This window comes from Chlamydotis macqueenii, chromosome 3 (assembly GCF_036417535.1).
Source record: "Chlamydotis macqueenii isolate bChlMac1 chromosome 3, bChlMac1.mat, whole genome shotgun sequence".
NCBI classification, from domain to species: domain Eukaryota; kingdom Metazoa; phylum Chordata; class Aves; order Otidiformes; family Otididae; genus Chlamydotis; species Chlamydotis macqueenii.
In genome coordinates, this window is record NC_141558.1 from 63845491 (window position 1) to 63872735 (window position 27245).

The 27245-nt window shown below is 35.7% G+C and overlaps 1 protein-coding gene across 5 annotated transcripts in view; it reads right to left on the reverse strand.

The window, feature by feature from the left end:
- The window catches only part of REPS1 (RALBP1 associated Eps domain containing 1), a 67259-nt gene that overhangs the window by 21431 nt on the left and 18583 nt on the right, over window positions 1–27245 (reverse strand). For 3 of the 5 annotated variants that reach the window (XM_086744235.1, XM_086744236.1, XM_086744234.1), the window contains exons 3-9: window positions 24630–24826; window positions 14863–15016; window positions 7478–7605; window positions 6854–7016; window positions 6483–6546; window positions 5455–5609; window positions 689–810 (exon numbers count right to left, since the gene is read on the reverse strand). In XM_086744235.1, coding sequence (XP_086600361.1) covers window positions 689–810; window positions 5455–5609; window positions 6483–6546; window positions 6854–7016; window positions 7478–7605; window positions 14863–15016; window positions 24630–24826 — 983 coding nt within the window. Of the gene's footprint in view, window positions 1–688; window positions 829–5454; window positions 5610–6482; window positions 6547–6853; window positions 7017–7477; window positions 7606–14862; window positions 15017–24629; window positions 24827–27245 lie in introns of all 5 variants that reach the window. The other 2 variants (XM_086744237.1, XM_086744233.1) reach the window with 1 other exon arrangement.

A 27245-nucleotide genomic window follows, 5' to 3' on the forward strand; every position in this document is an offset into this window, starting at 1 on the left:
ATGGACATTTGTGGGGGGAGGGGAGTTGGGGGTGGGAAAATGTTTGGTAACTTCTGTTTCAAATTCTGACAAAACACAGCTTTACTATACAAGACTGCTTATACAGCAAATAAGTATAGTAAAGGATGATAAAAGCAGCAGTACATAATAGCAAAAATTTAAAATTTAAATAAATTTAACCACCAGCTGGCTTCAGATTCAACTTTGAATCTCTGCTTCTGAAATAAACCCAGAGCTATCACTTCTCTACCTTACTGGTGAGATATTTTTACATTTCACAATAAAATAACCTCCAGAAATAAGTCACAATGCCCAGATCTGTCAGAAATTTATTTTGGAGTTTTGCAAAAGCGTTGGCTATAAAAACCCTTCAGCAGTAACAAAAAACCCAGCCAAAAACCCGCTCTAGAAGATCAAGAATGAATTCAGCTTCTCCAACAAATGATATGAAATCATTTTGTAATTAATATAAAGCTTAATTACCATTAATGACAACATTTTAAATAGTAGCTCAGAAAAATCAGAAGGAAAATATTACCTTTTTTTTTACAGTTTAACATGTGTAGAACCTTCCTGTGCCTAATGTCCTTTTTCAAAATTTGTGATCAACAATCCACTTACGATGAATTACGGATGCACATATAATTATTGACTGGCAATGAAATAATTGTTAAACAAAAGTGCTAACCTCACTGCTCTGATTCAACTCTGGCCAGGTCTGGTTTAGGGATGGCATTGATGGAGACTTGCTTGGAGGTGCTTCTGCTGGAGAGCTGGAGTAACCTACCTCACCAGTCTGTTCCCCAACTTCTGAAATGACAGGAATCACTATAAACCAAAATCATGAACTGCATTCATTTTATTCTCAGAAGTGCTGCTCACATCTCATGGAAAGTGCAAAGTACCCTTTAGTTTCATCCTTTCCAAGTAGATTCTTAGCAGCAGACAAAAAATTCTAAACCAGTATACCAACGCAAACGAACAATAAGAAAACAGACACGAAAACCATTCCCTTAGATTATTCTCCAAAGACTTAAGTTTTAAGCCTCCTTACTAAAACAATGGTGTTTCCATTCACTACATTTTGCAAACTGGACAAGTGTAGCAGCTGTCACATTGCAACTGTACATTGTTACTGTTATTTCAGTTTTCTCTGAGCTTTCAGCAAGTACAGTTGCCTGAAACACTCCTTTAGACTTGTATGAATTTTCATGATGCAGCATATTAATTTTTTGTTCTGTTCAAACTATAAGAGAATTGGGTAAAGTAAATCTGAACAGAGGATCAAGCGCTCTGTGTAACACAGTAAAATCCTGCTTAAGGTGTCTTTTTATTTTGCTAGATACCACAATACAAGCTAAAGCAATCCCTTGAAAGCCTCAAAAAACTGAAGTTCAGATTACAAGTGTGTAATGTAAGTAACAGGAACAGTTTAAAGAATGACTGATAAGTAGCTAGATATATTAACAAGATGTTTGTAGTCCAAAGAATTAAAACTCTAAACAAGACAAAATACTGCACAAGAGGAAAGATGGCTTAATTAAATTACAGTTTAAAAGGACTGATTGAGAGATGTTATTGAAGACTACCGCCGAGAGAATGTGTGATACACTGTACCAAAAATTGATTTAAAATTATAAAAAGGACTGGTTTCAGGTTCCTGAAGAGCTGAACTCTGCTGCCTGCTCTTCTGGTAAAACAGCTCAATATTCTGTCTGCCATTCAGAAGAAACTTGTAACAAATCCAGTGTCAAACTGAACTGTGTGGCTTGCGGGAGTGGAGAAGGCACGTGTGTGGTGGTGTAAAATTGGCACCAACAAAAACTTTTAACTGGAAACACCTGAATAGTCAGTAGCGAGCCACTGCATCTTTGAAAACCAACAACAATCCATTATTGTCTCCAAAGTGGTGGTGCTGGGGAGAGAAGAGTCACAGCCTAAAAAGACTAGCCAAAACACTGGAGTCCAGAAATAAATTAATTGTCCTGTCTCAAGGCAAGGGGATGCTGAGATGCTTCTGACATGAAAGAAAAGCCACACAGAAACCAGTAACTCAAAATTTCAAAGGTCTCCTAAACATCTTGTAAATAGCCAGGCACCAGGTTGAGACTCCCAAAATTGTGCCCATCACCTTGTACTACTGTCCTTTAGGGAAAAGGAATTTAGAAATTATTCAAGCTAGAAACTGCATCAAGTATCTCTTTCAGGCAAAAAGCATCTGGCAATAAAAAAAAAGGCTACATCAAGCTGATATTTACAGGCATAGTGATGTCACCAAGTAGCCAAGATGACATACTGTGGTGATTGTACACAAAATAATAGACTAAGTCCAAAATATGTCAGTGGTATTGTTTGGGGAACACATATTGCATATCCGTTGCTCTGAAGTGTAATATGAATATCAGTTGTCTAATTAGTTTAAAAAAAAAAAAAAAAACCAGTCAAAATTTTCATTTCAACAATGGTTCACGAGATAACTGAACTAACTACTAGTGTTAAACACAAGGTCAAAAGATAAGGCTGAAAAATGCTCTGGATAGACTATGCAGCTACCTATAATTCAAGGAATTTTGCAAGTATCTACACAAAACGTGCATAAGACACCTCTGGAAAACTTCATGGGTTAAAGTAATTTAGTTGCATAAGACAAAGCACAGCAGATTCTCTTTCTTGCAAAGAAATGGTATTGTTGCAACAACCCAAACAAAAAACCAAATCCACAGAAAAGCAAAACTTGCTTTTTATAAGTTTTATAAAGGGTTGGTAGCTTTTACTAACTGAGATAAAATTGAGTTTAAAGGAAAATATTCCCATTTATTTAAATAACAGAATCATAGAATAGGAAGTGAGACTAGTAGCGGATTGTACATTCTGCCAAGACAGATGCTATCAACAGTATTAAATTCATTAAAAAAAAGTGTATAAGCACTTAGATAAGTATTTGTACAACTGCCTGACTTCATGCTCCTATTTTACTGAGTTTTCTTCTACAGGCTGTTCTTATGCAGGCAGATCTTGCTTATCAGAATAAGAGAGCTGCCATTATCTATCTACAAATGCCACAACACAAAGTTAAATCAAGAGAAGCTGCTGCAATCCAAATAATTCTTTGAAGTATACGATCCAATTCAAAATACTAAAACCATTCAAACGTATTGTACAATTACTGCGCTATTCTAAGAACTTAAACCACCTAATTTATCTCCCTAGTCACCAGAAAGATATTAGTGCATCATTTAACATTTTTTTTCTATTAAAATTATGTAGAGTATACATAGCTTATAGGTTATAGCTTAGTGCTATACCACAAAAACAACTAACTATTCAAATGCTTTATTATACAATAGGTTTATGGCATGTGAGAGAAATGCATATCCCTGGTCATGAAACCAGAAGTAAGACAAGACCAGTACATTAATGGGTTTGGGACACCTGCATTTGTTCACATAATAGATTCACACGGGCTGATGAGGGAGAGACTGCCAGAGTAGACCAGGGGAGTTCTTCCCTCCCCCTGTCTGAATAAAGACTTTGGGTGCAGGGAGTCCTCCATTACTTTCCTTTCTGCTAGCCGCTAGTTCAAAAGTCAAAAAAAATGGAAAGAGACAGCCAGTTTAACGTGCAGAGCAGAGGTATGGAAGATAAAGGGGAAAGTTTCTAATAAAAGGACAGAATTAAGGGTATTGTTAACACTTTTGAAATAACTTAACCATCTTGCACATTGGTTTAAAAAGACATTCAAGTAATTCACCTTCTTGAACAGTCTGAGAGTATATTATTTACACTGAGACTTCAGTCAGCAGATCACTAACAATTTTGAGAAAGTTGTATCCCACAAAAAAAGTGCACTCAAAAAGACACTCCAGTGCCACACTTTACAGTTTCTATTTCTGAGAAGGCTGTTGGAAGCAAGCTTTATTGAAATACAGCTTTTATGGGAACTAAAAATAAAAAATTATTACAGAAATTTAACTGCTATTTCCAATATTGGTGGTAGATACCCCCTCCCTGGAAACATTCAAGGCCAGGTTGGGCAGGGCTCGGAGCAACCTGATCCGGTTGGGGAGGTCGCTACTCCTTGCAGGGGGGTTGGACTAGATGACCTTTAGAGGTCCCTTCCAACCCAAATTTTATGATTCTATGACTTGCATCTCATGAAAATAAGTCAAAGTTTCATATTAACAAAGTTGCCTGTAAAACAAGAACAACAAACATACATATAACACTTTTTGGTTTAATGTCCAATTTATAGTTTCCAGACTTCAATTAAACAATAAAAGCCTTGAAATCTTCTACCAATAAAGGCAGTAGAAGATCAGGTACAAATACAGTTGTTTTTTCTTTAACAAAACAAAAATTCTACTTAATTTCCTATCAAGATTTTTGCTTACTCACAGTGAAAACACTTTGCGGTCAGTTGTGGCTGACCGCTATTCGAAAGGTTCAAGTAGCCAAGCTACTCCCACAAAAAATGGTTTAATTATTAAAACAGAGGTAGTAAAAGCTAGTATTTCGTTTAAGAACTCATCAATAATTGTCAGATGAGAGTCTGACATCCTAGAAACACAGTATGAAGAGATTCCCTTTTAAGTATTTAGTAAAAAGAAATAAAATTCTAGGAAGTCATAGTACTTGTGAATCCACAGTATAACCTGACTTTCCAAGCAAAGACTGCTTGTTAAAGCGTAATCTAAAGCAGTTTTGAATATTCAGTTTCTTTTATCTGTTTTAAAATAAAAGAGAAATATGTCCACAAGCATCCTGTTTTTAAACACCACTTTTACATGGAACAGTAGTTTGCTTTTCAGCTACGACACTGAGATTTTGGCAGAACTCATACATTCCATGGTTTACCTGGAAGCATCCAAAAGGTAAAGGACTATGCACAGAGACACTAGGTGCCAAAGCAATGGATAGCAGAATTAAAAAAAAAAAAATCTGTGCTACTGATCCTGTACTTTTAAACTACACAGTCCTATACCTTTAGCAATTCAAACCTGAGTCTGGCAATATTTTAAAATACCTTCAAGACCTAGAAACTCATGCCGTATTTCCAGAAATGAGGGTGAACAGAAAGCATATCAATTTGAAAGCAAGTTTGAAGTATAGCTGGATTGAGAATTTGGAATACAACAGCTGATCATGAATAAAAGAAAAAAAACAACATACTGTGACAACCTTGTTTTCCTTAGCCTTTAAGGACACAGGTAGTATTTCCAAATTTAATAGTCAACATATGTACTGTTCTTAAATAACATCTCCCTGTACAGAAATACATATGTGCTCTGATTAGTTCTGAGCAATGATTATGATTTCTAAAAACTGCACATTGCTTTACTTCATACCAACTAATGCGTTACGCTCATACAAACCTACAAACGTCTGCTGATATACTGTAATCTTAACTATACTATCATTTGAAAATAGTGAGATTTGTGTTGAAGCATGTCTTACCCGTTGAATCTTCCAAATCAATCAGCTTGGGCATTAAACTTTCAGGTAACTTCTCTGGCAAATCATAGCCATTTTTCCTAGCAACTACCAGATGAAATGCAGCACAGAACTCATCCAATGTCAGCGCACCATCTTTATCAAAATCTGACAGCTCCCTAAAAAGGAAAGTTTAGTATAAATAAAATTTCTTAAGGTTATTTTATTTTCAAAAGGAACACTTCCATTGTGCTACTTGGAAGATCGAAGAATGCAGTTTATATTTCATTTTACCCTACTAAACACTTCATACTAGCATCACATGCTTTACTCTTCAAAGAAGATGAGGCTTCATTAACAACATTTCTTAAAGCTTCAAGACCATTTAAATCCCCTTTTATCTCTCCAGGTTTTAAACTCATTTAAACAGTACTATACAATATTATTGGCCTCAGATTTTTAGCGAAGTGTACTAAAGAAACAATAGTGCTGAAGCAACGTGATTTATTTTAAATGGGAAAATACCTAAATTAGAAATTGTTACACTGAAAGAAAGATGAAATTTGCTAAGGCAAAGCATTTAACGATAGCATGCAATGATGCAGTATGAATTCTAGAATACAATGAAATACAAGCTTTGCACCAAGTCAAAGCTAAATTTGTCATCAAGTCCCACTAAGTGCATTTAAGAATATTTGCATCTGTATATTTAATTTAAACTTAGACTTGAATAAATAAATACAGATTAAGGAATTCATTACTTACATGCAAATGCATCTTTAACTATAAAAACCTCAAATAAGTTATTCTTACTTTTAAGTGTTTGAAATTTCTTCAAAAGCTCAAAATGCCTTGCAAATAGTGCCAGCCTAGACCCATTAAAGCCCCCTAAAATAATACTGGCATAAATGTGAGTAGGACTGAACATAGAGTATTAGTGAAATTTCACTTAACAACACCTTCTAGTAAGTCGACTATTAGATGACTGCCAGAGAGCTGTCTGTCTCTTTATTTCTAAATAATTACTGCAAATAAAGACACATCACACTTACCAAATATGAGAAAGTTCAAGAATAGGTAGTTTTGACTTAGTGAAAAACTCTTTAGCTGCAGATCCTGAAAAATTACAACAATCATTTTAGAATTCAAAGCAAGTTCAATTATTAGAAGACTTAGAGTTATTGTAAAGAAGGTGAGCTATTCAGCAAAGGTTTAGGGAAAAATAGCACTAATTACTAGGGTTAAGTGAAAGAAAAAGGTTAATTAGTTTCAAGCCCTTTCTTGAATTACACTGGACTTTACTAGAACATTATCAGTAAAATGCAGAACTTTCTTCAAAGTGGTATGCAAACCTAAGCAGACAACAAAGTCTTTGTAGCAGAGCTGCTGCACCCACAATTATATTTTTTAAAGAATAACTTACCTGGTATAAATCCATTTAGATCAGGTTGAATTGTTTTAAATTGATTAACATAATACTGCCTTTGTTCATCAGTTATTTTCCAGGGATCATCATAACTACTTGATTGCCTACGAATTTCATTTGTTGTTGTAGCTGATGCTACAGTTCGTACTGTTGTCTGGTCCTGAAATGAAATATTTTTCCTCAGTATTATCTACCTAAAATGCTTCTATGAATTCTCAACTTCTTGCCTTCAAAAAAATAAAGCATAGTTAAATCTCGCAGTAGATAAAAACTGTAAACTATCAGCAGATTGCATTTACAGGATAATGACAGAGTATTTTTGCACACTGATACATATGGATAGGAATGACTGCAGGTATGTCAGCAGAAAAAAGGTATGGCACATATGCAAAAAAGCTAAACACAAATGTTTTAAACTCATAATTGTTGACTTTTTAAATTAGTAACTTTCAGTTAATCATTCTAAATGAAGTCAACTCAAACAAGTATCTGTTGGGTAAACAGCACTGAACAGACTACAGCACAGATACACAGTAAACATCTGCAATGAAAATTATTTAAAAAAAAAGTTTGCAACATCAATCTGAATGAAGCAAATCAAATACCAATAAAGTGTCACACCTGGACAGAAGCAGGATGCATGGCTAAAAGAGCACTGGTTGGTGGGGTATCTGCAAAACTGACCCAATTTTCTTGATGGGGTGGTGGTGAATGGCCAGACCATATGGGATCACTAGAAGTAGATGAGCCTGAAAGTAGAAGAAACATTTCCTTTTCAAAAGATAACCTTGAAAACTGAGTAAGAACTATGGATATGGAAAGCAGTAAACAAAAAAGAAAGGAAGAAAAAAAAATCCTTAAACATATGCTCCTATCAAGGAGATATACACTTGTGGAATGGTGAAGAAAATGAAAACCAAGGTGACAAAGTTCACCTCCTGACACCTCACTCCTGTAGATTATTACAGTAGGTCAGCTTAAATTTTTACTAAAAAGACAGAAGTGAGAAACAAGCTTATTGCAACATGTGTAAAATGTAAATTGAGTTTTACTCATTTCATGGGTTTTGAATGAGTTAATACTCCACATTTCCACTTAATTGAAATGAGCAACACTTGTATAGACAAACAACTATTTAAAAGTGGCATGTGACACTAGCCATGCAACTTGATAATATTTTTTTTTCTTTTCTATGTTTTAGTTTGGTATTCAAAGAATAAAGTCTTGGAAACTCTTCTTAAGAATCCAGCTTTTTGGCACAGATAAATTAATCTAGAAGTAATTTAGAAAAAAAATTAACTCAGTTTCTTAAAATCAGTTCAGGACTAATAAGAGGCATCCATACAGAGTGCTGACACTGGCTATGTATTAACTATCTTGAACACAATAATTGAGATTCACCCAGTGCCTTGTTATAATCTACTTCTGAGGAATTGCTGATGTTCAATATCTTAAAATGATGAAGCAACTACAGAAAGATCTGGCCACTTCAATGCTCTAGGTACAACCCCCCCAAAAATTCTTTTAAACTGCAGTCGCAATTTGAGAACTTAAGGAACTCTAATCAGAGGGAAAACAAGCCATCTAGAAAAAGTCTGGAAGAATCCCAGGAATCCATCCTACTTCTTGACTCCTAAAAGAAATGCTGAACTCCTTAAATCTAAACAGCAGTTGTGAAACTGATTACTTTAATCTACTCTTCTTCCACAACTAAATGCTTTCTCTTGAAATATGTTAAATAAAGTCTTAGTTAGATAGGAATTTCAACCTCATATGTAAAAGCAGATTTCCTCTTAAAAGGCAGGTCAACTTCTTGTGAGTTTTCCACACAACAAACAAACAAGAAATATGACATCAATGTTAATTTTAATCCTGCCACTAAGATCTAAATTGAAGTACTAAATCACAACAACTTATTGTCAAGACACTAACTAAAAAATATTGCTATGAGAAGTCCATTTATGTATAGGTAATCTATTTATGAAGCTGACAAATATCAACAACTTCAGGTTCTTGGAGACTGATGACACTACTAGTACACAATCTGCAGTAAACACAGTGAAGGAAATCTGAGAATCAGTGAGGCATACTGAGGCTTAACATCTAAGGTGACACTAACATTTTTAGTATATAAAATTGCTATCTAATATATAACAGTATGCAACTACTCTTTAATCCCATAAATTACCTTTTTCCTAGAGGAAAGTAATGAGAAATGCTTAGAACTGGTTTATCTTTGGTCTTCTACATACAATAGCTGTAATTGTGCACAACACATTTAATCTTGCATTACACAGAGTAAAAATTAATATTTCCATGAGGAGAAAGGTTTTTGAAGAAGGAGATAAAGTGAAATATGCAAAACTGAGAAGATACATTATTTCTGAATTTCACCAAAATATGAGAATACTACCAAGGAAAAAATTTTTGTTTGTTTTGGGTTTTTTTGTTTGTTGATTTTTTAAGTTAGCTTTACTAGGATAAAAGGCCACTATTAACTACTTTTGTTCCCAAATTGGTCCTCCATTTGTGGAAGCTCCTGATGTGGCTTGGAGCTTCCAGTGATTTTATTCAAAATTGCTGATAACAAAGGCAATGAGTTTGACAATGATGTTTGCCTTGGAGTTGCTCCTCAGTATCTGGCCTAACTTTAAAACACTAGAATCAAACGCACAGAAAAGTTCAGAGTCTCTTTCCACCTGATCCCTCGCAGCACACGGCTAACAGACAGTACGATTCAGACAAGTCCTTCCCATCTCTCTTCTAGATATGCCATGCAAATTTTACTTTTGGTACAATGGCTCTCCTCTGCTCCTCAGACACTGATATTATTACCACTAAGCTTATAGATGTTTACTCTGCCTTTACTTCTCCCAACAGCTTGTCTTAGTACAGTTCAACTTGTGCCTCACTTCACACAGCACCTCTTCCAAAGCAGTACTTTGACAGTGATGGAGATGCCAGTAGCACCAAACTGTCATACCTTTCAAGTACCTCACAAGTATTACAAGAACTGTTTCGATTCTCCCCTGCTCAAATAATCCCAAGAAGAATACTCTTGCTTCATTGTTCCTGTTATTTATTCAGCAATGTGATGTTTTAGGACACACAATGGGAAGGCTGGAAAACACTGGAGAAAGATTACTTTACTATTAACTGTGGACACCTGGATCTACACACATACTCACAGACTACCACCAGCCAATAACTCAATCCTCAGTCATTAAAACTACATCTATTTGACATTTGAATTAGAGATAGTCACCCCTCACTTTCTTTTCAAACTAAAAAAATCTGACTAGGAACACCAAGTAGAACAGAAGGTGGAAGAAAACTGTGTCAGAGAAGACTCAGAACAATCAGTGTATTTTTATGTTTTTATGATTTGTAACCCAATGAAGAAACAATGGTCTCTATGCATTTTTATCAGTGAGAACAGCATTAAGAGCACTTTGAATGGAGAGTAGGCCTAAGACCTATTACCAGATTTGAACTAGCTGGTGAAGTCTAACGCACTACAGTACAAAGACCTAACTTGAATTCCTGTGGTGGTTCTATAGCCTTCTCCTCTAGCTTGACTATACCAACACATTGATAACTTGTGGCAAACATCTAATTTCCTGTGGGAGAAAAGTTACTCCCTCACTTTAAGCTACATATGTAAGTGTAAGCAATTGTCTATCGAGATAACGTCCAAGGAGCTTGTACTTTTCAATAATTATAAAAGTATGGGTTTTGTTTACTGAACTTTCAACTAACTTTGTAAAATAGCAAGAGCTCACCTTACCATCAATTTGTGATGAAACAGAACCAGAAGGTGAGTATAATTTCAGCAATAAGATAAAAAGCTGTAGAGCTCTTCCCTCCCTGAACAATCACGTCCAGGTAAGAATAATCCTTAATTTGTAACAAGGTCAATTATCAACAGTTATTGAAGCAGCAACTAAGAGACAAAGGACTACTCAGTCCCCTGCAAGCACAGTAAATATCTTAGGACTCTAAAGATGCAACTGAATTGTTAGCACAGTAGGCATGGTCCACTTCTGCTCACAAAGTTTTCTGGTTCTTGGTATCATGAACTGCAGCAAAATCTCTCCCAATGAGGAAAAGAAAGAAGTGTGGCTCAGGGCTGCAAGTTCACATTCAGACATCAAAACAGAACTTTGATGCAATGTCGAGGAAAGCTAACAAAGGTCCTACAACTGAACAGAAAACTCCACTTTTTTTTTTACTAGTTTGAAATAATTATTTGGATACTATCAACATAAATCTGGATCGAGACCAGCCCTGAGAAGAAGGACTTGGGAGTGCTGGTGGACGAGAAGCTCAACATGAGCCGGCAATGTGCCCTTGTGGCCCAGAAGGCCAACCGCATCCTGGGCTGCATCAAGAGGAGTGTGGCCAACAGGTCGAGGGAGGCAATTTTCCCCCTCTACTCTGCCCTGGTGAGACCCCACCTGGAGTACTGTGTCCAGTTCTGGAGCCCCCAACATAAGAAGGTCATGGACCAGCTGGAGAAGGTCCAGAGGAGGGCCACAAAGATGATCAGAGGGCTGGAGCACCTCTCCTATGAGGACAGGCTGAGAGAGCTGCGGCTGTTCAGCCTGGAGAAGAGGAGGCTCCGGGGAGACCTGATAGCGGCCTTCCAGTACCTAAAGGGGGCCTACAAGAAAGATGGGCTAAGACTCTTCAGTAGGGCCTGTTGTGATAGGACGACGGGTAATGGTTTTCAAATAGAGGGAGGTAGATTTAGATTGGATATTAGGAAAAAAATTTTTACAATGCGACTTGTAGAACACTGGACCAGGTTGCCCAGAAAGGTGGCTGATGTTCCATCCCCAGAAATGTTCAAGGCCAGGTTGGATGGGGCTCTGAGCAACCTTATCTAGTGGGGGATGTCCCTGCTCCTTGCAGGTGGGTTGGACTAGATGACCTTTGAAGGCCCCTTCCAACCCTAACCATTGTATGATTCTATGATTCTAAATGCTATGTTTTGCTTCCAGTCCAAGCAGACTAAAGGTAAAAAAAAAAAAAAAAAAAAAAAAAAAAGTCGTTTCTAGTCCCTATTCTGATATGCCACTCAAATATCACTTGAAGTGAGGAAGGGGTTCTTTCTCCCAAGTTTGTCAGTCAGAATCCTTCTAGCAGCGGAAGCTGTAGGGCAACATGAGCCGAAAAGGTAAAAGTATTAAGTACTTCTTTTCCTCTTTCCTAACTGTAGGAATAGAAGGCTCTTATTTCACATACAATTCTGTTTCCTACAAAGAGTTCTGTTGTCCACTCTATTATTTTATGAAAAACGATACAGAAGAAATGTTACAAGAGATCATACATGCAAGCCAGAACTGAGATGCTAGAACATATTTTTTTAGCAGCTTTATCTTAAACTGTTAAATCAAAGACATCTGGAAAACTTGAGACTCTGGTTTTAATAGAACTGACTCACACATTTAAGGATGAAACCTGAACTAACTATAAACTTCATTCAACGCAAGTGATCAACGTCTGTTACCAAAGTTTTAATTCCTGATATCAAAGTAAAATAGATGCAACTTTTGGGACCCTCTTTACAAGAAGTCTTGGAGAAAAATGGTAACAAGCCTTGGCTTCTGATTTCAGCTGACTTATATGTAAGCATACTGAGCTAGTCATGATAATGCCTCAGAGTCCAGTTACTTAAGAAGCATCACTAACACTACCCTAACTGAATTACTAGACAGCATAGTGGTAAAAAGAGAATTAAAATCCAGATTCTTTTGCTCTGTTGAGAATGAGAACAGGTTTTCTTCCTCAAGAAACTGAGAACTACAGCTGTAAGATATGCTTAAGACTTCTGATACAAGACAAAGTGTAAAATTTTAAAAAACAATTCTGTCATCTAACCATTATTGTACAGTACAATTTGATACAGAAAGCACTGTTTAATTTTGTTCATGGTGGGAGTACAATGATGCACTGGACTGTCTTTACCGTAAATCAGAATCTTCCTGTTTATACACATCTTTCTCCAAACAAAAAAAAAAATTTTGATTTTTGTCCTTCTGATTTAAGGCAACATGCTGTTTATTATTAGATCCATCAGAAACATTTTCACACTTGAGGTTCCATGCTTTCAGTTTGCAACCCCATAACCTTCAGACAATGTTTCACATAACGTGAACTACAAGCAGAGAGACCTGGGTTCTTAATTTTTCTTGGATCACAAGTGAAATGGCATAGCCTTGCCTTAAGTTTTACTGAAATAATATCATGTACTTGCAAATTACCTGATTTCTCACGAACATCTTGCACTGGAATCAAGATGAGCTTGCAGCGCTGATTTTAAGAAAAATAACCACAGTCTATCCAGTTCTACCTAAATGTCAGCAGATCATTTTTCTACAAAATACTGTCCTTAAAAAGTAGGCTCGAGAGAGAATAAGAATTATGAACTGCCTACAAAAGCTGAAATTCAAAGTTGTAATTAATAATCTGCAGTGCAGGAGAATCACCCACAGTGAATGAGGATGACAATTTTTGCTAAACTAATATATAAAAATCCACTCTATCCTTAGCACTAGCAGAAAAGACAATCCTTCTTTAACAGTATCTCCAAATTACTTAAACACACTGTGAATGTTTTTCAGTATGGAACATAAAATTGATGAATACTGAGCTCATTCAGAAATATTTTTGAACTACTACTGAACAATTTATCCATCAGACATCACAGCGAAAGTGTTGCCACACTGAAATATTAACATGGTATTGCAACTTTATGTTTAAGAGGACAATATTATACTCTTCAGCAGTAGGAATAGTTTGCATACTTTCTTGGAGGCCTTGACTTCATAAGTTAGAAAACTGGTGGCAACCAGCTACCAGACAAACTTATATTTCAGCTTGCAAGAAAAGCAAATTGACTAAACTGTGCAAGAAAAAGGGCAAGAAATTGACTGGTGAAAAATCACAACGCCTGGACTGAATCCTTAGAAATTATTATATATGCAACTAGCAGATTAATAATCTTTATTTTTTTTTATTCTAAATTGACTGGCACTTACTAGGAAATAACATTCAAGACACTGGCATAAACCTCTGCATATAACCCATTTAACTTATAAGTTTTATTTCCTTATCCAATCAATTCTAACCACAGAATCTCTCATCCTCCATGGATGCTTGTAACTAGAGAATGATGACAAATTGAAAAGTAACAGATCAATTTTGGAATATCACAACTGAAATTAACCAACCAACCACAGTTCAATATGAAACAATAGCCTACAAAATACAACACATTATTTAGCAGTATCATCAAACCAGAACCTGAATTAGAATTGCTCAGCTGTTCCCAAATTTATTAAGTCTATCAGACATCAGAAAAAAAAACAAACCAAAAAACAGAACTTGTTGAAATACGAGGTATTAAAGTGGAAAGCTTTTTAAATCTGAGTACAGTGATACAACAACAAGGAGGGTCCTCAAGCTAAATGAAGAACAATAAAGGAAGAAAAGCTGTACTGAAACAAGCAGTGCTACCTTTACAGACTGGAGATACAGTAGCTTCAGTTATGTTTACATAAATTTTAAAGAAAGCAAAAAAAAAAGTGTTAAGAGAATTAGTTGTTTTGACCATTCATCTAATCTACCAGAAATATAATTCACACAACCAATACATTAGCTGCTGCTTTCCCTTGAGCTCCCCATGTTTTTGGGTATATTGACAGTTCTGCACAATCTCAATAGGATGTCAGTTTTGTATTAGAAAACTTTCCACTGTGAAACTTTCATACTCTCTTTCCCTCCCTCCAAACTCTATTTTCCATACCACGCTAAGAAATGGATCCGCCATATGTAAGATCACAGATTCCACAGTGCTGCCATACACATGAACATTTCAATCTACAAGAAAGTTTCCAAGATTGGAAAATACAAAGATAAACTCCCTAACCTCATTTAATATACTTATTTAAGAATTCCACAACTTTGGGTTACAGCTGAAGCATAACAGAAGACATTTATACCTGGTTGTGCTTCACTAAATGGAGCCCAAAAAGGCCCAGGTCCAGCAAGAGGTCGTTCATTATTCCCTCCGCTGGGATGGCGGTTGTGCTTCCTCCATGTATGTGGAGAGGTTGGTGGGGATTGCTGTGGTGAAACAACTGGAGATGTGGACTCCTAATAAAACAAAGGAACCTTTTAAGTTTTTTACTAAATAACTAAATACATAAAAGTCTATCTAGACCCATTATTTCTAGGAACAACCATCACTGCAGTTAGTGTCTCACTTTAGAGTGTGAAAATTTTAGTACTTACTAAAATGAGGGAACAGGAGAAGTCAGGTACAGTATGACTGGAACTGGGCACATTCACTTCAAACAACAATCTAATATTTTTAACTTGGCATTCTTAAGACAACAGCAATGCCGATTTAAACGACTTAGCTACAAAGGAAAGCAGATTACAAGACTCACTTTCACTTGTGATAAAAGTTACATCTGAACCCAGGTCTCAAAAGAAAAGATTACTTACTGTACAACTTATCACCTTATTACCTAATTTTCACGAAGTGATTCACAATCAGTTACTTTCATTTAAAAAAAAAAAATCAGAGTTAAACATTGGAAAAAATCATTAGACAGGCCACGTTATCTTTTTTTTTAATACGCAAAAACACAGATGCAATTTTTTCAAAGAATCATGTCATCTAGGATATAGTTTTCTGCTGTATAAATTATAAGGTAGTTTTGCCCTGATCTTAATGCTGAAGCTTCTCTTTTATCCCATACTGTACTACAGGCAGGAAAACAGAGAGTCACATGTGCAATTTCTACCTGGAATCAGTTCTCATGAGACATTCCAATTACCAGATTATTCCATTTCAAATAAAATACAAAGGAAAAATAATTTATATTGTACAAAATAAAATATTTATATACTAGAAAGTAATTTCCTGCCTATATCTAGATCTTTGGAAATTCCTGTTTGCCAGATCTCCCAATTTGAACCAAAAGGTGTTAGTGAAAATAAGTACAAAAAGAAAGCAAAGTCTGAAGTCTGTTTCCTGAAAATCAAAAACAAAGCTAAAAATCTCAAAATCTGTTCCAGTACCAGACAAAAAAAAAAGTTTGGTACTCTATGTTAACAACTGTTAACATACTACCAAGTACCAACAGCCAGATTGACTGGAGGCTTCCACATTATTCCCAAAATTGAACTGGTTTACTTTGCCTAATATTCAAAGGTCATTATGCTTTTTAATCAATACTACATCTGCAAGTCTAAAAGTCAATGAGAAAGCGCCATAAACAAGCTTTTCTCAATGCAAGATACATACTAAAATTACATGCATCCTAACAAAACACTTTTAGGGTCATGATGACTGGTTACTTTCTAATGTGTTGATGTAAACTTTCACTTTTTTTTTTCTCCTCTAAGTTTTCTATTTCCTGCGATACAGGGCCAGTCTGGTTGATTCTGCAACTGAAGTATTTTCTTAAAGTTCTGACCATTAAGTCAAATTTCTTTAAATAAGTTCCTAGGTCACAAGACTTTGAACTTTCCATTCAAAGTATTTAAACGATGCCCATATGTATTGGCACATAGTATTACAAAGAGGCTGGGAACAGTACTAATTCACTTCAACTTTTAATTAGGGACCAGCTGATCGCACAGTCAAAGTCACTGTTTTTCCACAGTACTTCTACCAGTTCAAGATTTTTTGTTGCAGTTACATGCCTTTCTAAAATTTGCCTGAATATGCCTCTTTTAGCATCTTACTTGACTAGGAATTTGTTTTAGATTAGAGTACATTCTTACCCTTACAGGTACATGAGGGCAAGAGGAGAAGGAGTGAGGGTATCCAGAGTGCCACTTGCAAGTTGGAAGCTAGAACCAAGGTTGGTTAGTCTGCTTAGCATAGTGCAACAGGTGCTAGGAGGACCATGACGATGCATCGCTGAAGTCAATGAAAAGCTTCCTCTTCCATTGGCTTTTATACAAGCCATCTTTTATCAAAAAGATTTGAAGGATGCTTTAATTTTTACACAAAATACCATAAGTATGCCTAGGCAAAGCTATGCTTGGGCACAGACACTACTCATTTACTCCAGTATTCTTACTCTGATAAGTCAGATGGTCCAGACAGAGACAAAAGAAAACTTGAGGAAGACAAATGTATGATAGTCTACCTAAAGTAAACCACTCACTACTTCTGGTAACTGCATATGAACATTAAAACTCTTGACATTTAGTCCTCATAAAGCAGCCTTGCCCTAATGAAGCTGACAATGGTCACTCTTCAGTAAGCCTCCATCTGACATTTGGCCTTGTGCTCAAAGTATAGGAAGAAATTGTAAATATGATCCTCAACTTCAATTCTTCTAATTCTTCTTTATATGTGGTTCATGTGATTCTGTAAAGCATGTAATAATGGTAATCAAACCATCAGAAGTAAGAGCATAATATACATTAATTTTGTTCTCAACATTCCAGTCAACATTATATCAAGATTATGAACATCTGCAGATTTCTCACAGCTAGTTTGGAGCTTCAGCTTACAGCCTCCAAAATTATTAAACAACAAAAGCATGTCACCAATTATGTCAAAAAGCTTCTGGAAGAGGGATAATCCACATCTTCAGCTGTACCGTCATTAGAAAACACGCATTCCCAAAGGAGTTTAAACCAAATTCAGATGGCATTACTGTGACACTGTGTTTCCCCTGTGGAGTCCCAGTCACTCTCATATACCACTCAAGGCATTGATTGATCCAACTTACTAGAAGCTTAGGAAAGATACACTCCTTAATTATCTTTTTTTTTCAAAGTAGGTATATATGTATATAAATAATTATATAGGCACATATAATATACACGTGTGTGTATATTAAAAATGGCTTAGTCAAAATACTGATGGCTCAACGCAAGCGTAAAGAAGGAAGATGCAAGCCAGAAAAGACTAGGGAGTAGGCAGGACTGTAGAAACACTGACTCAGATTCTAAGGCAGTCATGGGAAACAATGAGTAGGGATTTATTGAAACTGTAATCACATACAGGTTCATTCACCCCAACTATATATCTGCCTTTGCAGTAGGCCAGAGGTTGTAATTTTCATATACTCAGGTGTAGAAAACATGGTTTTTTGTACAAAGTTTCCACTTCAACTTTGCACTGAGCTTCACACTTAGCAAACAGAGGCTATATGTTTATTAGAACTACCTCTGTTGCTCCCTTGCAGCTAAGGAAGTAGGACTGTTCACTTTTATCTGTCCAATCCATTAATAAAATAAAATAATTTTGAAAGTCTGAAATATCTGGGATCAGATTTTGCTGAGAGTAATAGGGTACAGAACCTAACTTAATTGCTCTTCAAAATCCTAACAAGTAACAACTACAACAGTTCGCCTAATGTGGGCTACTGACAACCCAGCACTTTTGAATGTCACCAATTTTAACACAGGCTTCCCACCTAATCTCTTTGGGAACTTCAACAACTTTATCCACCATTTGCATACTGTAGTCAATGTATCATTTATTAGATCTGCTACTATTAAAATCTTATTTTGATGAACTGTTTTAGCACTTTCAATGCAATTATATTTAAACATTTAAAATACTAGCTTTTAATTTCTCTCTAAACAAACCTCAATAAAAATTACAGCAATTACAATGTCCTCATTTTTACTGTCTTATGACATTTATTTCTCCTCTTTAAATTATTCCAGAAAATAGATTTAAATAAAAGCCTGTTGACATAAATAGTTAATAACTATTTAACATTTTCATGTTAAATCACACTGCTGAGAACATTCTTCTCAATAACTAATTTAAAAAATCAGGTTACAGCTAATGGGCAAAATTAAGTAATCCATCTTAGTGGGTTTGTTTTTTTTTGTTGTTGTTGTTTTTTGTGTTGGTTTTTGTTTTGTTTTGTTTTTTACAAAAAAAACTTCCACATTTAAAGAGTTGTAAAAAAGCATTATTTTTGTCAAACTAGAATTATGAAACCAAGACACTATGATGGACCCACAACTTGGACTTTTTTTGGACTGACAAGCAGTTACTAAAAATAGCATGTTAATTAAAAAAAAATAATATAAGATATGGCTCTAAAAGAAGAACCTTAGTGAAGATAAGTCAAACAAACTGGTGTAAGGTAACAAAACACTGTGCTAAAGCATCTCCGGAGGGATCTCAACCTCAAAAGGGCATTGCAAGCATACATGAGTCAAATTAGATTAAGAAACCTTTTCCTGGATCTCACACCTCAGGCCAGAAGAAAGCCTCCTAAGGAGAACTCCAGAGACAATGAAGCCAGACATGGTATCCGAAGGGTAGCTCTAAGGGTGTTGTTATCCAGGTCCTGATACCACACAGCCTGCATAAGAGTCAGGGAACAGATCCATCATGAAGAAAGATTATGCTAGAGATGGTAATTGCATTGCAGAACCCATGTTTTTGTAATCAACTGGCATTCATACTGAAGAACAAAATAGTTCAAGGTTCAATTTCTCCACATGCAGCACTACACATTTTAAGACAAGGGAGGTGTGGTTCAGTCAACTACAAACTTTTTAGTCTGATCTCAACAGCTTGAAAGGTTTTAGACTAGGTTCTGAAGAAAATAATAATTAAAAACAAAGACAAATGGAAAAGGGATCAATCACACCATGGGAAATTTTACTTAAGTTGGTTGATACTATTTTGTGATTTTCTAGACAAAGGAACTGTACTACATTTAACCTGAATCTCAGCATACCTCAGTGCCATACAAGAGAATTCCAACAGTGTGGAGATTACTACAAGAATCTAAGGTGCAAAAGAACTGGCTACAGAAGGAGCAAAGTTGGACTGTGTTAGAACAGGAACTAAGGGATTGAAGGGAAGTTTCTAATAATGCTCCTGACTGACTGATTTGGGAAGTGACCTAATTTGACACTTTATGTAATTGTTTATGCATGCTAAATTGCATGCTGATCAATTCTGACAATAAAATGTAAGGAAGCATCAGATGCATGGATTCCTTTCAGGATATATGTAAACTATCAAGTTTTAAAAACACAAAATACAGGGTTTTTTTGCATAGTGGAAATTAATACTAAAGTGCATAATGAGAAACAGTCAGCTGAAAACAAAAGACTGAGTGCACTGTTCAACTATCAGACCACTACAATATGTCAAATATGACAGATTTGCTTTACTCACAGCTGCTAAAGCATTTGAGCCGAGATACACCAAGCACAAGTAGGGAAGTACCCTACAAAATGGTACTAATACTGGTGAGATCTCATTTGGAATAAAAACCATAAATCTAGTAAAATATTTTCAATAAGAACAAATTCAAACTGGATCAAAGGCAGAGAAGGATTATGAAGATTACTGGTAACTATGAGATGAAACTGAGACTATGGATTGTTTTTTCAAGAAAACAATGGTTTCCCAGTAAGTAGTGGTGGTGTTCTGCAGCAAATACTAAGGACAAAGCTATTAAAAGTACAGGTATTACCTGTGGGAGTTCCCACCCTACAAATAATCCACTATATTCCTACTAAGGCTCTGGAATAGTTTTGCCCAACACGGCCAGTGTAGATAAAAGGTTGTGATTCTCATTATCTAACAAAACTCATTACCTAATACAATTTGTCATCCTAATAGAGGGTTAGACTCAACAACACAAGAGCTCTGTGCTTCTAAACAATTTAATATCAGATATATTTTATCTGGAATTAACTGTTGAATCTACAAACCAGAAGCGAGCAGAAATGGACTACTGGCAAAACCTTAAAGAAGTCAAACTGCTCACATAGTTAAAAAAAGTTGAAGTGATCAAATTTTGACTGGTACAGGTGCCAAATTTGAGCTGTTCCCTCCTAAGGCTGCGTTGATACGGCAATAAATCAATACAATTTGGAGGCTCAGTATTATGCTTAGTGCACACATAGTTAGATGAATACCCTTTATTTTCATCTGATACGGGGAGGTTCATTCTATAAGCACTTGTCACACATGTTTTTCAGCTCTTAGAGCCTCACCATCTATTGAAACTAGCTACACCTCCTTTCCTGGAAAAGGTGGCAAGCCAGGTGAAAACATCTCAAAGCAGTACATAATATCTAGATCGCACTTAAAGACACTGGAAAAAGTATTTGCTTTTTTGCTTTAACAATAAAACAAAATATCCAGAGGCAACATCTAACAGTCTGATATCAATGACATTTAGTTACTTGTAAGGTACTTGCAGGAGATAGAAGAAGCAGCAACATTGAGATTAGGAAGTATTTTCTAAGAAACTGCTTTCAGTAAATTTGTCTTATTCAAGCTTCAATCTACAATGATAGCTCCTAATTCTACTAGGAGGATTTATTTTTAAAAAAACCCACAAGAACTCAACAGAATCTAGACTCTCAAGACTGACCTAAATCAACATCTTTAGTAGCATAGTTGCTACTACCAAGGCACAGAGATATGTACATGCACCATAGTTAACACACCTATGTCAACAAAAGTGCCTGTATATATGTCATATTATCAGCAGAAGTGTTCCAATCTACTTAGCTTCTATTATTTAGGAAGAATAGATTATGCCAGTAGAAAAAAAAATATTTTTTCCCCTATGTTTTATCTCCGCTAGTATATGCAGTCAACTTGCCATCTACCAAGTAAAGGCATCTTTCACTATTTGGCTTGACTCCTAGAATCAGTTCTGTAGCTTCCACAACAGCTGGGAGTGACTTCAGTCATCTTCTATTAACACCAATATTAAAAAGATACAAACTTCTGTTCAGTGCTGTATTTACATAATACTTAGCCACTCTGAAAATGCCACCACAAAAACAGCTAGAGATAGAAAAAGGTTGTTACTGAAATTAGCTCACACTTTACTTTAAAAGACGAAGTTATTTCTAGCTACTTCTTGTAAACACGTGATTGTAATTTCCCTGCCTCTAAGTGAAGCTCACTGAGGGAAATTGACAGTTATGCATTGATAAAGAAATAGTTTTAGCTAGAACATTTCAGTAGGCAATACTCCAAGTTAAATTATTTTACATAAGTTATTTCTAATTGTAAGATATTAACCTATGCATGACAAATCTCACCAATATGGAGAGCTGCACATGAATGAATCCATTTTTGAAAGATGAAGATATCTTATGATTTCATACAAATAATATTTCAGACCGAGTATTTTATGAAATCAATGTATTTTGAAGTGCCAGGTATATTACCAAAGCCAGTAAAGGTTTAAGAAAAAAAGAAAAAAAAAATTAAACCCAAACTCACTAATGGAGTATCTAAGAGCTACGTGAGAAGCTTTAAGAGTGAAATATCCAAGCTTGCCTTTGACACTTAAATTCCTCCAGAAAGAACAACTATCTCTAGGAAAATGACATGCTGTAATTTACTTCTCAGACTTCAGCTCTTCTCATTCTCATCACTGAAAGAGGTGGCATACAATGAGGATTCACAATCTGAACCTCTTTCTAGGTTTTATAAATCCGAGCAGTATCTGCAGGTAAAGGCAACTGGCTCCATAATTTCTACAAAGACATGGCTAAAAACTGTACCAAATAACCCAATTAGAGTATTTATATGGTTAAGTGAGAAACCTGAGCTTGAGTCCCTTTGTCATCCCAAGGGGATTCAAATTCTTAGCTTGTTTCTAATGCGGTGTCCAAATCAATAAATATTAGACTGGGACAAGAAGGCTGCTTGAATAGATTCATTGTGCAGTCAGAAATACAGAATCAAATACAGAAACCGCAGTTTTCCAACAGAGTGCAAAATCAGATAATGTTCTAGGTTCCAGATGTTCTAGCCCACAGACACAGCTTAAAACTACTGTACTCAGTGCTGTGTTGGCTGTTATGTTTGCTCCAAGTTTGTTTTCTGGGTTAGATCTCTCAAAGGACTCATACACAGAGTTTCTTTATTCTGATCATAGAATCACAGAACGGTTAGTGCTGGAAGGAACCTTCAAAGGTCATCCAGTCCAACCCCCTGCAAGAAGCAGGGACATCCCCCACTAGATAAGGTTGCTCAGAGCTTCATCCAGCCTGGCCTTGAACGTTTCCAGTCTATCACCCTCATTGTAAAAGATTTTTTTCCTAATATCTAATCTAAATCTACCTCCCTCTATTTGAAAATCATTACCTCTAGTCTTGTCACAACAGGCCCTACTGAACAGTTTCTCCCCATCTTTCTTGTAGGCCCCCTTGAGGTACTGGAAGGCTGCTATAAAGTCTCCCCGGAGCCTCCTCTTCTCCAGATTGAACAGCCTCTCTCAGCCTGTCCTCGTAGGAGAGGTGCTCCAGCCCTCTGATCATCTTTGTGGCCCTCCTCTGGACCCTCTCCAACTGGTTCAACTGATGATCCCATACAGTCTTGTGTGAAAGAGATACCAAGCTGCTTCTATCAGCCATGATGGAGAAATGAAATTTGGATGTTTATACAACTTTGTGAATATGTGGCTGCTTTATCCAGAACTTGAAGACCAAAACCAATAGATTTTTTTTTTGTTATTTAAAGTGACACCAGTGCAGATTCCTGTATCAAATTACAGCTGTTCACTAAATAAACTCAACACCATGATTGAAGCAAAGAAAACACTACTTCAACCAAACTAAAACTCCATCACCAGATCAAGGAGATCTGCGATTGTTAATTTCTTCATGAAGCACTTGGGAGCTCTCTCAAACACATCTAACCAAAACTAGATAACAAAAAGCTGTCTTCATATCTATTGCCAGCCCTCCTTCCATTACAGTCCCAATTTCCTGTTTGGAAGAAAGGAAATGGCAGCTAAACACAAATTTTGGATGGCCTCTGCTAATTCGCTTTTTCTTTATAGTGGATCAGTCCCAAGTTATTCCCAGGGAGATTAATAAATGTTTATGAGTGATTCCTCAATTCCCAGAGAAATTAAGGGATGTTTGCAAATTCCTCTATTCTTTACGGAACAAGTCCAAGTTACCATGGGCAAGAAAACAGGTCATTCAACACTTACGCACATACACACATACACTCAGCAAAATTTAGTATTTCCATTCAGTGTTCTTGCTTGTAGAAAAGACAATCAGAAAAGATTTCCCAATGGAAAGAGAGTGTGAAGACTATAAAAACCAAAGAATTATGAGGTGGCACAGAGCTGTAAGCCTTTACAGTTTTCATTTATTGATATTCTCTAGCTGAAGATGAAAGAACTAGTCAGCAAAAAGAAATTTGTTTTCTCATTATTAGAATACAATAAAAAACTATGTGAAAACTTCTGTCTTATTTCTGGTTCTCAGTGTCTCTACTTAACAATTAAATAGCTGAACAACAAAATGTAAGGCAGAGAAAAGTAACTGTGAGACTTAAAATCTGAAATACTTTTTAAAGGTATTGGAGAATCTTGAAGCACTAGAAATCCAGTCTTCCACTTCATTCAGTACTACAGTTCCAATGCTCAGGAAGCCAATGTGAACTAATAAATGAGGTATTAACATCATAATGATTACAGCTTGATATTTGCTACCATATCTTACATATTCATTTTCTTTTCTGTCTTAATTCTTCACCCATTACCATCAATACCTTAAACACAGATTATAAGACTTCATTAAAAAGTGTCTCCTACATGTAAGTATTTCAGTAGTATATGTGGTAGCCTTGTATAACATACACCAGTATGAATTTATTTTTTTTAAAGTAATATCTTGAAAGCAACAAAGATTAGAAGCCCTATCAAACTGACATATATGCAGTAAAGTAGTGGTTAAGACTCCCATTTAATCTTTTAAGTTAGTTTACCTGTTGATCAGTTGATGTACGTTGCTGAACTGCATCATGGCTCACAGAGCCTTTTTTGACTTGTATCCTGCCAGGTGGAGGAGGAATCACACCTGAATATGAAGCTGGGTTATCAGCATCTGAAGAATACAAGGCTGTGTGTCTTGATTCTTGTTCATTCTTTGACACAACAAATCTGGGAAGAGGGAGATCCTTTACTGTTAAAAAAAAAAAAAGAGAGCAGGCTATTTACTATACAAAAGTATGACACTTAAAAATAAAAATGCCATTTATTTTGTAGGTAAAATTTCACACATACCTCAACTACTTAAACATTGAGACTGCTGCTACAGTGAAGCCAATATCTGCCAGTTGGAAAAAAAAAAAAAAAAAAAAGCAAGCAAATACCCTTTCTGCATTCTACTTCATGATTCTGCAACTGAAGTTCTGGTTTTGGTATACACAGAGGACTTCGCATGGCTCCAGAACAGTTTTACACTACAACTCCGCATTAAATACAATAGCAATCAGATAATCTCGATTTAGCTAACTGTTTCTCAGTTTTGCCAGCATTTAATCATTCTAGTGTGATCTTCAAAATTAATCTACCATTTCTAGCACATACATAAAACCAGAGTCTTCATACAGAACGGTTATCAGCAAAACAAATGCTGCAGTATATTCAACATCATCTTTTAGTGCGCTGATGTCACATTAATATTTACAATATATAATCCAGTCTTACTACAAAACCAACAACTACTGCTTAAACACATCTGCATATACTTTTCTACAACAGAAGCCAAATTAGCTGTTTTATTGGCATACAACTGGGAACATTCCAATATCACTTCACTTTGTTATAAAGACCTATAAAGCAAAGTTTCTACAAAATGCTAGGAGGTCCTTAGCTTCATGTACCACAATTCAGAGTAGTCTGATATAAAAGTGAAGCTATGTAAGTATTAAATTTTTCTCTGCCAAATTTTTACCAGTTTTCTGAATCCCAACTACAGCTTTCTTACTGGCCCACTATGAATAAAAATAAATTGTGAATTTGCTGTTCTTCTTACTTGGAAATTATTTTTCCAACACAAAATAAATTTACAAGCATGGCTCAAGTTTAACTTCTCTTGCAGATTGCTTACATTGATTACTTTTGCTATTGAAAATGAATCAGTGGTACCAACAACTGTACTAAAATACAAAATGAAAATGTATATAGTTTATTACATAAAACATTTTAATGTTAATTACAAAAATATTAAACTGATTTGAAGAGTGTAATTTGTATCCACAGTATTCAACAACTATAGAGACCTTTATGTATCCATCCAGTATTAAAGAACAATGCTCCAGTAAGAACATAAATTCTTGATTTAAGCCTCCATCACTAAGCACAACTCAGCTTTCATGACAGTGAAGTAGCATGCAACACAGTCTCTTTGCTAAATTTGTAGTTACCCATCACTTGGAAACACTGTTAAAGCAATTCATGATGCCCTCCTCATTCCTAGATGGCTATTTTCATATTAGCACTGTACTCCCTGTTGCACTAGGAAAAGTTATTCATGTAGCTAAACAGTGAACTACAGTCAGCCCAAAAGTGAAAAAGTCATTATAGACAAATGGAAACTTGTATGCTTGCAAAACAGGGGATAATAGACACTAGAACATCCAACTGACACAGTGGAATTTTGTGCAATTTGTTGTTCCAACATAAGGATTTGGTATAAGATATCTAGTGCTATTCCACAAAATAATATTAGAGGGCTCAGAAGGAACAGAAAATACTCTATTGTCTTCTTTAAAAACAGGACTAGATAAACATAGGTTTGGTTTGCCATACTAAGTTTCTACATGGCCAGTTGAAATTTGCCTTTTTTGACCTATCTCCTCTCTGACTTCTTCCTATAACAGCAGACAACACATTTTCACACTACAACATTTGTTACCATTCACAAATCCCTCAATTATAAATGCAGTAGTTGTTATGAAAGGAATTAAACCTTGATATTGAATAAATTAGAGTTCTCTGTACTTTCTATGCCCACATCCTTGTTAACATTTTCTTCTACCAAAAACTATACTCCATACTTAGAAAATAAACATTACTTTGAAATAAACACTGCTTATTAATGTCTCAATTTTTAGCTTCCTAGAAGGAAAATTTTCTGGGATAGCAAAGCAACAATAGATTTAGAGGCTTGTAGTATAATAACGAAAACCATTATTTTTACTACATTGCACATCTGAGTAATCAAAAAACCACCTAATTAACTACAAATCAACTGGATGACACTTGTGTTGGATGGACTCCAAATTTGACTGTAGTCTCCACTCAGCAACTCACATAAAGCAAACTTCCTCTCTGCTTAAGAAACACACAGTAAACCAGAGAGCAAAAGAAACAAGAAGAGAAGGGAAGAGAAAATACCAAGATGAAAGAGTGAATAACATTCAGATAAACGTTGACTAAAACATGCATAGCATGCAGAGCTAAATAGTAGATGTCGTAAAATACGAACTTTAAATAATTTTAAATGGTTTACTTTAAACAGAGAAAGACTATACGCTGTAGTTTGGGATGGCTTTAACAGTTCCTCTTCAAGACCTCTTGGAGATGGACTGTGGGCA